The sequence below is a fragment of the Balaenoptera borealis genome (genome assembly GCF_965194805.1).
Source record: "Balaenoptera borealis genome assembly, chromosome: 1".
Taxonomy (NCBI): domain Eukaryota; kingdom Metazoa; phylum Chordata; class Mammalia; order Artiodactyla; family Balaenopteridae; genus Balaenoptera; species Balaenoptera borealis.
Window position 1 is genome coordinate 177586090 of NC_138860.1, and position 15159 is coordinate 177601248.

Here is a 15159-nt window from a genome sequence, read left to right on the forward strand (position 1 = left end):
CCATCTTCTGCAAAGGCCTGGTGATGAGGAAGTGCAAGGCATGTTCCTGGAGCTGAACTTGGAAATTTGTCACCTTGTCCTAAGCTTCCTGCAGGGCTGTCCTCCTTATTTCCTCATGCCCCCACTCCAGGGGTACAGGGGGATATAGGGGTCATGTGAGAAAAATGGAAATGTTTATTCCTTATTTTTAATGTCTTTTAATTTTATTTTAATAAGATTCTCTGTTCATTTTAACAACAAAGATATATTGAGTGGAACTTATTTGTTCAAGAGGGGCCCATGTTTGGGGTATTTAGACAGGAGGAGGGTGAGAGGTAGGGCCTGGGGACCAAGAGCCCCGGGTTCAAGTCCCCTAACTCACTGTAGGGCCTTGCAAGTCACTTCTGTCTTGGCCTCAGTTTTCTCATCTGTCACAGGATTCCAAGAGAACGAAAATAATTTTAAGAAGTTTCTCACCACATTTTTTGGGGGGAAGCAACTCCTTAGACATGCCCTCTGCCTACCCCAAGCCCCCTGCACCTCTGCGGGCACCCTCCCCACACTCCGCGGGCCCCCGGCCAGGTGGTGAAGGCTGTGGCCCTGTGCTCAGTTGCAGCGGAAGCGGCACATCGGGAATGACATCGTGGCTGTGGTCTTCCAGGACGAGAACACGCCCTTTGTGCCGGACATGATTGCATCCAATTTTCTGCATGCCTATGTGGTGGTGCAGGCCGAGAGTGGGGGCCCCGATGGCCCCCTGTACAAGGTGGGTGATCTCGGAGCTTCCCAAGGGCATCAGCCACCATCCCAGCCCCACCCTCACTCACTGTGAGGCTTCTCTGAGCCTCAGTTTTCCCAACTGTAAATAGGGGGACTGTCCGGAGGGCTCTGAGCCCCCCTCTTGCTCTGATGATGGAGGAGTCCCATCCTGCCCTCTCTGCTCCCTGAAATCCCTCCCCTCAGAGAGGCTGGTTACCCTCCTCCGCCCTTTAGCCTCCTCCTTCTTCTCCATCCTCATGACTCCTGAGACCCTCCACCCCTTCCCACCTCTCAAGTTCAGGACCAAGGATGGAGGAGCCGAAATCCTGGGGTTCACCCACCCAATCGGCAGTCACTGAACCTCCCCCACCAAGGAGCAGCCCTGTGCCCAGCACAGGGCAGGATAGGGCGGCGAGTCAGTGGTTTCTGGCTGGTGTGGGGACTCCATGGGGACAGCTGCCCTCCCTTCCAGGTCTCCGTCACTGCGAGAGACGACGTGCCCTTCTTCGGGCCACCCCTCCCGGACCCTGCTGTGTTCAGGAAGGTGAGGGGCAGCCCCCAGCCCCCTGTCATGGGCAGAGCAGGACTAAATGGGTGGGGGCTGAGAGGGTGCACATTCTGCTGTACGAGGTCCTGAAGCCCCACTGTGTGCCAGGGCAGCCGGCCTCCCCTAACTGAGCAGCTGGGGCCTGGCTTTTCTGTTCATCTTGATAAAAACTGTGACTTTATTTTACAACGTCACAGAACAGACTATATCATTGTTTTACATTTTGTATAGCAGACTCTGTGGCCTTTCCTCATTTCTGTTGTCTTTTTGACAATTTCAACCTTCTTCTAAAATGTTTGGGGAGAGGGGCACACACCTCTCTCACCTCTCAGGAGCCCTCACTTTGAGCCTTGGCTTCAGCCCCCCCCAATCCCCCAGACTGACGCAGTGGGAGACCCCAACCCAGCTCTCCCGAGGGGTGGGCAGCCATGAAGGGCATAGGGCTCACAGGTGCCTGGGCTGGGGGGCTGAGCCCAAGGAGATGCCCTTCTGGGAGTGAAGAGGGCAGCCCCCAGGCCCCAGCAGAGCGTGGCTCAGGAGCCCCAGCCCCTTGTCTCTGTGTTCGCCTGACCCCCCTTTCTCTTCTCCTCCACGATGGGGGCTCCCAGGGGCCTGAGTTCCAGGAATTTTTGCTGACAAAACTGATCAATGCTGAATATGCTTGCTACAAGGCAGAGAAGTTTGCCAAACTGGAGGTGAGTATGCGTTCTTGGGGTTGAATCCCCCCACCCCCTAGAATTTCAGTCCCTGGGGAGAGAAAAGCTATGTTCAGACCTTGGCTTTAGGGAAGGCTGCCTGGGGGAGGACAGATTTACAGATGAGCAGCGCCAGGGTCAAGGCAGAGGAAGTAAGGGTTCATAAGGAATGCTCAGGAGGGTCTTGGAGGTAGGCGGGCTGGCACAGAGGACGCAGTGGAGGAGGGGCGTGGGGACATGAAGTCAGATCTTTGAGGGGCCACGTCGAGCCCTGGGGGCTGCCTGTGCTGTGGAGGGGCCTGAGGGAAGCCGTCTAGGCTTCTGGAGCCCACGCCCACTTCCCACTCAGAGAAGGTGGCCGCGATTGCAAATGTGGGAAGAAGGGCTGATCCCTGGGGTCTCTCCTAACGGCCCCGCCCTGGCCCTCAGGAGCGGACACGGGCCGCCCTCCTGGAGACGCTCTATGAGGAACTGCACATCCACAGCCAGTCCATGATGGGCCTGGGTGGCGACGAGGACAAGATGGAGAACGGCGGCGGGGGCGGCGGCTTCTTCGAGTCCTTCAAGGTGAAGAGCAGGGGTCTACCTGGGTGCGGAGGGGGACGGATGTGGTTGGCTTGGAATCTGGGCACGCGGTTGGGCTAGAGTCGGGGGATGCCGTTAGCGACAAGGTGTGGGGGTGTGGCTAGAGGCGAGCTCACATTGGAGGTGGAGTCGGGTGGGGGCGTGGCTCAGGGTGGAGTCAGGGGTGGAGTTAATAGGCGTGAGCTCGGGCTAGGTGGGCACGCAGCTGGGGTAGAGTCTGGGTGATGGTGAGCCTCTGGGTGGACCTGGGCTTTAGGGTGGGCTTAGACTTGGGGGGGCTGTGTGGTCTTGGCCTGGGGTAGAGCTTCGGTTGGGAGTTGTAAGGTGGGCTCTGGCTGGGGGAGGAGTTGATGGTCGGAGGCGGGGCCTAAGCTTGGGGGTGGAGTCTGCCTGGGAGCTGTGCTGAAGGTTGGAGCCCTCTGGTGCCAAGGGTGGTGGCTCCCAGGTCAGCAGGCAGAGAAGAGAGGAGGAAGCCTCTGTCCTGACCGAGAGAAAGAAACAGAGGTCAGGGAAGGGACGTGAACGAGAGGCCATAGGAGAGGGACCTGGTCTGCATGACCTTAGGCCGTGTGACCCACCCTGGCTATCTCTGGTTTAGCCTAGTATTGAGAGCACAGACACCTTGGGTTCAAATCCCAGCTCTGCCACTTACCAGCTTGAGCATTCTCTGAGCCTCAGGTTTTTTATCTGTTGTTTAGGGTAATGGCAACTTACCTCATACAACTGTTGAGAATTATTTGTGAAGCAGTTAGATCAGTGTAATCTAAGTTAAGAAGCAAAATGCAAAGCCCTGCCCATCTACCTCAGCAACTACCATCCAAAGTGAGAGGCAGAGGAGGAGAGAGTTCCTCTTCCCCCCACAGGGCCTGGACTCCCCGAGGGCTGCAGGTCCCCAGCGGTGGCCTCTTTGCCACTGTGTCCTCCACCCACAGGAGGAGGACTGCCCATCCTCCAGGTGCCCAGCAGGCTGGCGGGGCCTCATCTTTACCCCAGGGCAGGCCACAAAGCTGGAGGTGTGGGTTTGCATAAGAGGATTAGCCCAGCTGCCCAGGCCTGCCTTGGGCTGAGGCGAACAGAACGTCTTTGAGAAAGAGGCTTGAAGAGAGCCCTGCCTCTGCTCACTGGAGACAGGGAGTGGGTGGGAGGAACACGGACCTGGGGTGTCTTCTCTGAGGGGGGGGCTCCAGTGACCCCACATCTGGTGAGTGCTGGATGGTGGACCGGGCTTAAGTTACAGACTTTCTTAGAGGCAGCGGAGCCCACGGTCAAGGGTTTGGGTTTGGCATCTGGATTCCAGACCCACCTCTGCTTCAGTTTCATCACGTGTAAAATGGGCTTGGTGGCAGTGCCTGCTTCCTGGGCGGATTGAGTGAGAGCAAATGTAAAATACTCGGCCCTGAAGTGAGCATTCAGTGCAGATTGACTGAAAAAAGCAAGGGAGGGAGGGAGGGAGGGAGGGAAGAAAAGCAAGGAGGAAAGCAAGCCCTAAGAGACGCTAAAAGGAGGGAATTGGGGTTTCTGGAGGTCTCTCTGTGCACGCTTTTGCTCATGACCCAGCGTCTTCCGCGGTCTTTACAACAACTGCACAACAGGTCATGAGGCTCAGAGGCTCAGAGGTGTGGAGTGGCTTGCCCAAGGTGACCCAGCAAGTTGGTGGCAGAGTCAAGGCCCACACTACCCTTGGCACATGTGGACCTGACTCTTGTGTGGTCTCATGGGAAGGGACTTCCTGGGGTCACTGAGAGTGGCGTTGGTGGCTCCTGGGTTTCCCCGAGGGGGTGAGGCCTTATGAAACCCCTACCTCCACCTTCGCAGCGGGTCATCCGGAGCCGCAGCCAGTCCATGGATGCCATGGGGCTGAGCAACAAGAAGCCCAACACCGTGTCCACCAGCCACAGCGGGAGCTTTGCACCCAACAACCCGGACCTGGCCAAAGCGGCTGGAATAGTGAGTGCCCTCCCCCAGGGGCCCCACCTCCCCCCGCTGCCCTGCTGTCCGAGGGCTCATCCTGGGCTCTAGGCTAGGTCTAGCCACTGCTCTCCATGGGGTCAGGTGCCCAGGCTGTGACACTGGGATGCTGAGAGCCTGCAGCCCCCTCCCCAGCTCCTCGGCCCGCCCCACCTCCTGGCCCCTTATTCAGCTGTGTCTGTTCTGGGGCAGCTTCTGTGTCACATTCCTTATGAAGCACCTACTGTCTGTCATATGCTGGGGATTGGGCTGCTGTATGGACACCTCCTGTCAAGCCTTGAGTTTCTGGGAGCACCTATTGTGTGTCAGGCTGTGGGCACGCACTGTGTGTCAGGACCTGGATTTCTGTGTGAGCATCTGCTGTATGCCTGGCTCTGAGATGCTGGTGGGTACCGCTGTGTGTCTAGACTTGGGCTGCTGTGTGAGCACTTACTGTGTATTAGGACCCAGGTTGCTGTGTGGACATGTACCTTGTGAGCATCTACTGTGGGCCCGGCCCTGAGATTCTGTGAGCACCTGTTGTATGTCAGATCCTGGGCTACTGCGTGGACCTAACTCTGTAAGTGTCTGCTGTGTGCCCAACCCTGAGCTGCTGTATGAGAATCCACCATGTGTCAGGAAATGGACTGCTGTGATAAGCCCTGGGTATCAGTGAATACCTTCTCTGTGTCAGGAGATGAGCTGTGTGAGCACCCGTTACGTGCCAGGGCCTCTGTGGTTGTGCCCACCTACTGTGTGTCAGGACCTGGGCTTCTGTGCGAGCCTCTCCTGAGTGAGCACCTACTGTGTGATTACTTACTGTCTGCCAGGCTCTGTGGGGTTCTGCTGCTAATACTCAGGGGGTGTGCTGGGCACAAAGGATGAATAAGGCCTTCAGTTGTGGGCCAGTCTGCTTTCCGCTGCCCAGTGGTCACCCCCCAGCACTGCACCTACCGCTCTGCTGCCCCTTCCCCATCCATCTTTCCTTCCTTCCTTCCATCCACCCGTCCTTCCATCCATCCGTCTGTCCATCCATCCATCCATCCACCCACCCACCCATCATTTACTGACTGATTGCTGCATGCCAAGCAAGCCCTGTGCTCAGTGCTGTGAGGCTGTGTCATGTGGCAGGAGGGACCCCCTCCACCCCACCCCTGCCCCATGGGCTGACCTGGCCAGGGAAGCGGGGCGAGTCCTCTGTGTTCCAGCAGTCACCAAGCCCACTGTCACTGGAGGAGCAGGCCCACTCTCCTCCAACCCCAATTCACTAGCCACTCCCTTCCTTCCCCGCCAGAGTGGCCCAGCCTCCTGTGGGTGGCTGTAGAGGGGCCCCAGGGACAGGGCCAGACCAGCAGCACCCACCGTGGCAGTAACCAGACCCATTTCTGTTTTTGTTTTTGCACAACTGTCCCCTCTCTTCATGTTGCTTCCTTTTCCTTCCGCTCTCTCCTCTTTCCTTGTTTTCCCTTCCCTTTTTCTCTTCCCCTCCTCCACCCCCTGCCTCCCTCCACCTTCTTGCACGTGTGTATTCTGTCCTCTTGCACCTGTCTTTTTACTCCCTCTCGTCCTCTTTCGAACTGTTTTCGCCCTTGATTTTCCCTTTGTGCCTGCCCCTCCCTCTCCGTCTCTGTCCGTCTTGCTCCCCGGGTCCATTTCTGTGTCTGTCTCTCCGTGTTTCACTCTGCACCCCTTCTCATGTGACTGTTTGTCAATCTCTCTCCCCTGTTCTCTCTGTGTCTCCTCCCACCTCTTCTCTCCTTCCCTTCTCCGGCCTTGTCTCTCTCAATCCCCTGCCCCACTCTCTTCTTTGTCCCTGTCTGTGTCTGTCTGTCTTTCCCTCCTTTCCCTGTCTCATTTCTCTGTGCCTCCCCCGCCCGCCATCTCTGTCTCTCTGACTCTCTCTATGTCTGTCTCTCTCTCTCTCTCTCTGCTCCCACCCTCTGCTGCTTGCCAGTCATTGCTTATTCCTGGGAAAAGTGCGAGTAGATTCGGACGCCGGGGCAGTGCCATAGGCATAGGAACCGTGGAAGAGGTTGTCGTCCGCGGGGCCGCCGGCTCTGGAGGCTGCCTGCACGCGCTGTTCTCTGCTCGCTCTCAGGACGGAGGCCATATTGGGGACGTTGCCCCCCTCCCCCCGGGACAGGCCCGAGGGCTGGCAGGATGGAGTGCCAGAAGCTCTGATGGCACTCAGCACCTGCTTTGGGGCCTGGCACCTGTGCCAGTGCCAGTGCCCCCCCCCCCGCCCACCAGGGGCTCTGGCCCTGCCCTGGCCCCTGGGACTCTGGCCCAGTCCCTGCCTTTAGGATCTGGTACCTAAAGACCCTCTATCCAGCTGCACGTCCCCCAATATCGCCGGTTCTGCATGGAGTGCCATCGCCCTCCTCTGCCCTAACTCCCTGTCCCGACCATGAATTGGCCTGGGGGTTTCTGCCCATCTGTGCCTCCATGGGGCCCACCTTCCCGCCTCCCCAGAGAAATGGGGGACATGCTTCTGGTGCCTAGGGCATCCCACCATAGTGTATGTGTAAACTGGGCCGGAGGGCGTCTTTCAACTGCTGGGCCAGAACCTCCCCCAGCCAGTTTGGAGATTCCGAGGTGTAGCAGGGGGCAGGGGCTTGGGTTGCCTCACCCACTCTCTCCCCACTGCCCGTAGGCTGCAGGTCCCATGAAGTCCTGGGGGCAAAGAGGCAGCAGTCATTCTGAGGACTTGGCCTCCTCCAATCCCAGCCCAGAGTGGCTGTCCAGCTCCCTCAGGCTTCTGCTCTTCTCCTGGACTAAGATGCTGGGTCCAGACCTGCTGTGTGACCTCAGGGGGGCCTTTGCCCTCTCTGGGCCTGTTTCCTTATCTGTAAATTAGGACGGTTCTCTCTGGAGATGGACAGTTCTCTCATTTTTCTTGCTCATTGTCTCTGCTTCAGGGCCTGGGCAGCAGGGCCCCAGGGTGGCATGTGGGGGGCACGGGGGCTCCTGGAGCAGGTGGGTACTGAGTTGGGACCTCTCCCCGCAGTCACTGATTGTCCCTGGAAAGAGCCCCACCAGGAAGAAGTCGGGCCCGTTCGGCTCACGCCGCAGCAGTGCCATCGGCATTGAGAACATACAGGAGGTGCAGGAGAAAAGGTGGGTGCAGCAGAGGGGGTGGGATGGCGTCCTGCGTCTCCTCTGGCTCCCCCCGACCCCCATTCAGTGGCAAAGCTCAGCAGGCAAGATGGAGCTCCCACCCTTCTCCCCCTCTGTCCCCACCAGTGACAGCTACATGGTCAAGTCCCTGCTCTGCGTCAGGCACCAGGGCCAGCTTGTCACCTAACATGAAGCGCTATCATCCAGTCCCAGCTCTGCCGGCTCCCAGGGGGTCACACCTTGCACATCAAGGAGCCATAGGTCAAGGGGTCAGGGGCCTGCCCAGGTCACACAGCTGGTGAGGGGCAGAGCTGGGATTTGAGGCCTGGTCCGTGGAGGTCTGTAAGTGCATCTGTGTGGGCGGGGTGTGGACAGCACACCGTATTACCAGCAGGGAGCCTCCGGGAAGCAGAGGATAGTTCCTGGGTGTGAGTTCTGTCTCCACCACACTGGGGCTGTGTGACCTTGGGAAAGTCACTGTACCTCTCTGAGCCTCACTGTCCCAATCTGAAAAATGGGGATAAGAGCACAACCAACGGCATGGGGCTGCTGCGGGAGTGTGTGCAGTGCATGTGAAGCAGGGAGCAGGTACACTGAGGCCTCAGGAGTGGAGCTGGCACTGTCCTCAAAGGCAAGAGAGCCCAGAATCCCGTGAATCCAGGGTTCGAGTCTTGGCTTCGCCATGTCCTAGCTGCGCGTCCCTGAGCAGGTTCCTTCCCATCTCTGGACTCCAGTTTCCTTATCCATAACAGGGTCTTAAGTAGGTGCTCCTGCAGCACCTGCCCCCTCCTTGGCCAGGCCAGCCCAGGAGCTGCAGGGACTGCTCTGGGGCTGGCCCCTGAGGATGTAGGGTGTGGGTACGAGGCAGGAGGCACCCATGACCTCCTCTCACCACCTGGGCCTCCTTCTACGCTTGATGCCAGGCCTGGTGCTGAATCCCCCCACTGCCCCCATGTGCCCCGCAGGGAGAGCCCCCCGGCTGGCCAGAAGACCCCAGACAGCGGGCACGTCTCACAGGAGCCCAAGTCGGAGAACTCATCCACTCAGAGCTCCCCAGAGATGCCCACGACCAAAAACAGGTTGGGGCTCGGGGGCATGCTGAGCCGGGGGGCTTGGGTGTGGTGGGCCCATTCATTCTACCCCCTGTCTGGGCCCAGGCCTGCCGGGAGTGTTGACACAGCCCTACTACGGCGTCAGGGGGCCTGATTACTCTCCTCGGTCCTCCTTTGACACACACCCGCTGAGCGCTTTGTGCATGCCAAGCTCTGCAAGACAGCAGTGAGCTGGACATACACGGCCCCTGCCTTGTGGAGCTGACAGTCCAGCATAACATAACCTAATAAGCTACTTGCAGATAGTGATGATAGAAAAATAAAGCAGAGGATATGATGAAGAATGGGTGGGGGTGGGGCGTTAGGTGGGTGCTCAGGGAAGACATCTACCAAGGGGTTTTAAATTGGGAGCTGAGTGAGGAGTCAGCCCTGTTAGGTCTGACTTACAGTGGCATGGCAGAGGGAAGAGGGTTTCAGGTAAGAAACACGGCAAGTGCAAAGGCCCTGAGGCATGCTTGGTGCAGTTGGAGCTGAATGAGTGAGGCTGGGCCCAGGCAGACACCGGTAGTGGAGGGGATGAGGTTGGAGAGGCGGGTGGGGGCTAGGTCACGGCTTTGAAGGCCATGTGAGAACTTTGAGACTGGCGAGGAGGCTTTGGAAGATTTTAGTTAAGAGGGGTAGTGGTGTTTTAACAAGCTGATTGTGGTCACCATGTGAAGGCTCTGAGGGTGGGGGCAGGAGCAGAAGCAGGGAGGCCAGCCAGGAGGCTGTCCCTCCGTTCAGTGCTTATTGGCTGAGCCCCTTCTGTGTTGGCTGCCGGGGGTGAGGGGGCTGTTGAGAGGACCCGGCCTGGGCTGAAGAGTCAGGCAGGTGAACAGAGAAGCAGGAAAGGGCGACAGGGACAGGGAGAGACAAAGCTGAGCAGAGAGGGTCATTCCCACAGCAAGGAAGAATCAGGGAGGGCCTCCTTGAGTAGGCGACCCCTGGCTGGTTTTTGAAAGGTGAATTTACTTTCTGGGATTTGAGGGAAGGAGTGAGACTCCAGGCAGGAGACACAAAGGCCCTGAGCATGGGACAAAATTGTGAGAGAGTTAAAAGAGAGTAGACTGTGGAGTTGGAAGGCCTGGGTCCTACCGGTTCTCCCACCTATGGCTGCGTGACCTCAGGCTGTGTGCCCATCCTGTCTGTGCCTCGGTGTCTGCTGCTCTGTAAGATGGGTCTAATAATGATAGCAATGAGATAACTAGGGTAAGAGCACTTAGAACAGTGCCTGGCACAGAGCAAACCTGCACTAGATGGCAGTATTGTTGTTAATAGTTATGATTGAACATCCAGCCAAGGAAATTGGACTTTATCTGGGGCACTGGGGATCCAGGAGAAGAGGGTATTGAGTAGGGGAGGGGCATGATAGGATCCACGTGTTAGGAAGGACAGTGGCATTGGGGAGGCTCAGAGGCCCAGGGAGCTATAAGGGGCCAAAAAGGCACCTGGCTGGCTGCAGGCTGGGCCGCCCTGGGCCAGGAGGGCAGGGGCATGGGGTCTTGGCCCAGGAGGTGCCCAGTGTGGATGCTGGCTGACAGGACGCTATCTGTGGCAGAGCGGAGACAGCAGCTCAGAGAGCAGAAGTGCTGAAGGACTTCTCCCGCTCCTCGTCCAGTGCCAGCAGCTTCGCCAGCGTCGTGGAGGAAGCAGAGGGTGTGGACGGGGACGATACAGGCCTGGTGAGAGGCCCAGGGAGGGGAGGTGCCCCACAACGGCCTGAAGGGGGTGCTCTTTGGTCCCTGGAGATGCTCTGGGTGGAAGCATGAGGCTGGGTGTGGTTGAGTTGTGATCAAGGGACTCAGCCCAAAGGAGTAATGCAGACTGACCTTCCCTTACTCTAAAGCCTTCCATGGCTCCCCAGTACCCCCCACAGCCCAATCTCTGAGACCATTGAAGATCTAGCCCCTCCCTCCCCAGCCTCGTCTCTTACCGCTTCAGTCATTCTGCCCTCCTTTGCAGTCCCCCAAACCAACCAGGCTTACTCTACTTCTGGGCCTTTGCACATGCCATTTCCTCTGTCTGGAGCACTACCTGCTTCCTCCTTCCCACTTTGTCTGACTGACTCATATTCATCCTTCTAAACTCAGCCTCATATCACCTCCTCCTGAAAGCCTGCCTTCCTGGTCCCAGGGTGGGTTAGGAGCCCCCTTTACACTCTCATAGACCCTGGGCTCTGTCCTTGGAACCTGTCTGTCATGCTTCACTCAACAGTCCTTCGGCGAGCGCTGTTCCTTGCCACGCCCCGTGCCAGGTGCTGCATGGGCAGAGGGGACAGTGCAGACCAAGGCCCTGCCCTGTGGGGCTTGTACTAGTCTGGAATTGTACTAGTCTCTTCACAGCCTGTCTCTCCTCTCAACTTCAAGCTCTCGGAGGGCTGAGACCTCTCCTGATTTCTCTCGGTGACTTGGCCCACGAGAACATCAATAAATGTTTGCTGAATGAATGAATGGGAGCGCACGTGTGCGTGTGCATGCGCGCGCCTCGGTCTGTGTCTGTTCCCACTCTGTCCTCCTTTGGTCCCCCCTGGGGCAGACATTGCTGGGCCCTCATCCTCTTAGCAGGGGGGCAAGGGTGGGGGGTTGTGGATTGCAGCGGCGAGGGGGCGGTGAGGAGGGGAGAGGGGAGCCAAGCCAGTGCCATGGCCAAGGGCTAACCTCCCTCTTTCTCTCCTCCCCCATCCCCAGGAGAGTGTCTCGTCCTCGGGGACGCCCCACAAGCGGGACTCCTTCATCTATAGCACGTGGCTGGAGGACAGTGTCAGCACCACAAGTGGGGGCAGCTCCCCAGGTACTGGCCAGGGCCAGCTTCCCCCGCCACAAGCAGGGCCAGTCTCGTGGTGGGCAGGGGACAGGGCTGGGCACAGAGGGTCAAAAGCAGTTCTAAGGCCCCAGGTGGTGGGTGTGTGATGGGACTGCCCCTGACATGGGGACAGTGGGCTGGTCATCCAGCCTAAGGCGGTTGGTGGCTTGGAGGGCTGGTGGTTTCCAGAAAGGCCTTGGAGGATGATGGGGGAGGGGGTTAAAGAAGGGAGTTAAGGGTGGGAGTCCCAGAGGGAGGGGCTCGGTGGGGTTGGGGAGCATTGGTGCCGACCGCCCATCCATGCCCCCGTCTCCCTGGTGCCTCCCCGCGGCCAGTGAGGTGGCTCCCTCCTGCCTCCCTCCCCAGGCCCCTCTCGGTCACCCCACCCAGACGCCGGCAAGTCGGGGGACCCTGCATGTCCCGAGATCAAGATCCAGCTGGAAGCATCTGAACAGCACATGCCCCAGCTGGTACGCACAGCAACCAGGGCCCTGGCCACGGTGGGGACAGGTGGCCTGGAGCCTGGCCCTGTGGGGAGCCCTACCTGGGAGGGGATTGGCTGTTGGAGAGAGGCATCAAAGCGACCAGGGGTCCCCAGGGATGGGGGCTGGACCAACGGGCCCCCTTAATCCTGGAGGGGTTGGGCTCGTCCAGCCTGGGCACAGCCAGTGACTTCTGCTTGCATGTGTCTCCCATGTCATCTGTCCTGTCACCTGCATTGCCGCCATTCTCTGTGTGCAGGGCTGTTAGCCAGGATGCCCCTCTGAAGGTGACACTGAGCAGGTCAGTGCCAGCCCTCAGCTTCTGTTTGGTGGGGAGAGGGTGGGGGTGGGCCGACTTCTCTCTCTTCCTCTGTCGCCTCTCTTGGGTGAGAGCTATGTATCTAGGTTTGAGTCCTCTGCCACTCAGTTGCTAGGTGACCGTGGGCCTCAGTTTCCTTATCTGTACAATGGGGCTAATAAATGCTGCCTCACCTCTGCCCATGAGTTTCTGGGAGGATTTGATTGGAGCCTGAAAGGGACTTGGGAATTGTTGGGAGGGAGGGGTCTAGGGGGTTCCCAGTGGGATGGAAAGACCCAGCGCCTGGAACTCCAAGGGTGGGCCCCTTCTGCATCTGTCCCCCTGCTTCATGGTGCCTCCATCTCCCTTTACCCTGCAGATGAGGCCGCAGAAGCACAAGGTGAAGATGCTGTGTCAAATCCAGGCAGACGGGACCTCTGCCCCCGAGGCCAGCACCAGCCTGTGGGCTGCCCCCAGCCTCCCCAACCCTCCTCCTGGCCCACTGTCTGGGCTGTCTCTGCAGGGTGGAGCCATCCAGACCTGGGAGTGGGGAAGCTGCTGGCACCATCCCCACCCCCTGGGCTGGGGGGCTGGCTGGGGCAGGGAGTGGTCACTTGAAACAGGACTCCAGGCCTGGCTCATCTGTCACCCCTGGGTGCTCCTCTGGACTCAGGGGGAGTGAGCTGGAAGGGGGGATTGAGACATCTCAGTGCACACAGAGCCTACTATGGAGGCCGTGGGGTGTGACGTGTGGTAGAATGAGCACTGGGCTGGGAGTCCTAAGTCCTAGCTTTTGATTTGGGTTCTGCTCTGTGACTATGGGCAAATCACTCTCCCTCTCTGGGCAAATCACCCTCCCTCTCTGGGTGCCTCTGCTATAAATGGACAAGATTATTTCAGAGGTCACTGAAGGCTGTGAGTCCATGCGTCTGCCCCAGAATGGAGGATTGTCGTCCCAGGGACCTCCCATCACCCTACCCTGCTTCTTGGGGTTCCTGGGGCCCCGGTGGGCCGAGGGGCAGGGAGCTGGCTGTGCCCATTGCCCCTCCTGGACCCTCAGTCTCTACCACAGATCTGCCGATGCCCTGTCCACTGCCTCCACGACAGACGAGTGACCCGCTTGTGGGGGAAGTGGGAGCTACCTGGCTCCTCAGCCAGCACCCAGCTTAAGCCCTGCCTTCCCAAGCTCCTGGGCACGCCGGGCCGAGGGGTCTCAGCTGGCCTAGAGTTACGGGCCGCACCTTTGCGCCACCCTCACCCACCATGGAGGGGGCAGCCAGGCACAGCCCACATCCTTGTGTGTGTCTGTCCACACTTTTTAGGCGCCACGCCAAAGGCCAGCCTTCCGGCCCCAACACCCATTTTGGAAGCCCCCCATGGCCGTGTGTATGTCAGTAACAGTTGTACAAAATAAATTCTATTTATCGCTATTGTACCCCGAGTTGGATGTGGCTTCGTGTGACCCCACCCCCCCACCTGGATCAACCCGACAGATCTCAGTGGCACCGTGGTGGCGGGGGAGAGCCTATTCACCCCCGAATCAGAGCAGCTGGGTCTGCGAGCACCTCCAGGGCCAAGCCGCAGGCTCCATGACCACCAGCTGTGGCTTCCCCCCCGTGGCCCTGCCCTTTCTTCCACCTTGCTCCCCTCTCCACAGGGAGGAGAACGTGGCTTTGAAGGTCCAATCAGGCAGACCTAGACTGGAGTCCTGCCACCATCTCTTAACTCTCTGAGTGGCACTGAGAAACTTACAAGCTTCTCTGAGCCTCAGTTTCCACTTCTGTAAAACGGAAGCGATAGTACCTCTCCCAAGGGTTCGTCATGAGGATTCACTGAGCTGGAGCATACGGAACACCTAGCACAGCGTCTGGCACCCCGTGGGTGCTCAAGGATCGGCTTCCCTCTCCTTTCCTATGCCCAGTGAAGTTCAAGGGTTTCCCCTATGTGGCCACCTGGGGGCGCCAAGGGATTGCTTACCCAGAATGATGGGGGTGGGGAGATGGCGATGAATCTGTCCAGCTGCTGGAAGGAGCTCACAGTGCAGAGCGGTTACAATAAAGGGTGACGAATGCCCTGGCGGGGGTGGGGGGCGGGGACGAGCATGGGGTCCAGCCTGGCTAAGGGAAGAATGGGGAAGACTCTGGAACAGTGGTGCCTGAGCATCGTGGAAAGGCTTAGGATAGTGTCCCTGGGGGAGCGAGCTGCAGGTGCAAAGGTAGGAGGCGAGAGTGCTGCTTGCAGTTGGGAAGGGAGCCAGCAGTTCTGAATGATGGGAAGGTGATGATGGAGGGGCAGGGAGATGGGGCAGAGATGAGGCCAGAGGTCACATGGCCTTGGGTGCCAGACCAAGGGGCTAAGGCTTTATGCTGAGGGCAGTGGGGAGCCATGGAGGATGCGAAATAGCAGTAGAAAGAGAAGTGGGGGCTGCTGGTGGGGACTGGCTGGGCGATGTCAGCCCAAGGAGGGGAGGACCCAGGAGGCCATTGCTGGGTGCAGAGGGTAACCGGGACAGTGGGCAGGTCTGGAAGATGCTGGGAGACTTGCGCATCTGGACGAAGGGCCTGATGTGATGTGGGGCTGAGGGAGGACCTGAGGAGCCTTGGGGCGGGGCGGGGGGGTGTCCTGGCCTGAGTATTGGGTGAATGGGAGGGTCTCCTCTGAGGTAGGAGCACAGGAGGAAGAGCAGGTTGGGGGATTTGGGGTATGGGGGGGCGGGCACAGAATTGGATTCCAGTGGGACTAACCATGCCTTGGCCTCGCCCCCTCCCCACCACAGCTCCCATGCCCTCCCCAGGACGATGCTGGGTGCACCCCAGGGCCTTTCCCGACAGGGCCCTGCTGTGACTCTCAGATGTCT

The 15159-nt window shown here is 58.9% G+C and overlaps 1 protein-coding gene across 16 annotated transcripts in view; it reads left to right on the forward strand.

The window, feature by feature from the left end:
• Window positions 1–13737, forward strand: part of RAP1GAP (RAP1 GTPase activating protein) — a 65933-nt gene extending 52196 nt beyond the window's left edge. For 4 of the 16 annotated variants that reach the window (XR_014233452.1, XR_014233454.1, XR_014233457.1 and 1 more), the window contains 13 exons: window positions 590–745; window positions 1211–1282; window positions 1894–1980; window positions 2410–2547; window positions 4381–4512; window positions 6467–6544; window positions 7520–7629; window positions 8595–8708; window positions 10279–10402; window positions 11408–11510; window positions 11858–11992; window positions 12264–12305; window positions 12682–12777. Coding sequence is in view for 8 of the 16 variants with exons in the window: in XM_082351166.1 (XP_082207292.1) it covers window positions 590–745; window positions 1211–1282; window positions 1894–1980; window positions 2410–2547; window positions 4381–4512; window positions 7520–7629; window positions 8595–8708; window positions 10279–10402; window positions 11408–11510; window positions 11889–11992; window positions 12682–12984 (1443 nt within the window). In the remaining 8 variants the exon portion in view is untranslated. Of the gene's footprint in view, window positions 1–589; window positions 746–1210; window positions 1283–1893; window positions 1981–2409; window positions 2548–4380; window positions 4513–6466; window positions 6545–7519; window positions 7630–8594; window positions 8709–10278; window positions 10403–11407; window positions 11511–11857; window positions 11993–12263; window positions 12306–12681 lie in introns of all 16 variants that reach the window. The other 12 variants (XM_082351169.1, XM_082351168.1, XM_082351164.1 and 9 more) reach the window with 8 other exon arrangements.
• Window positions 13738–15159: the final 1422 nt, after the last annotated feature.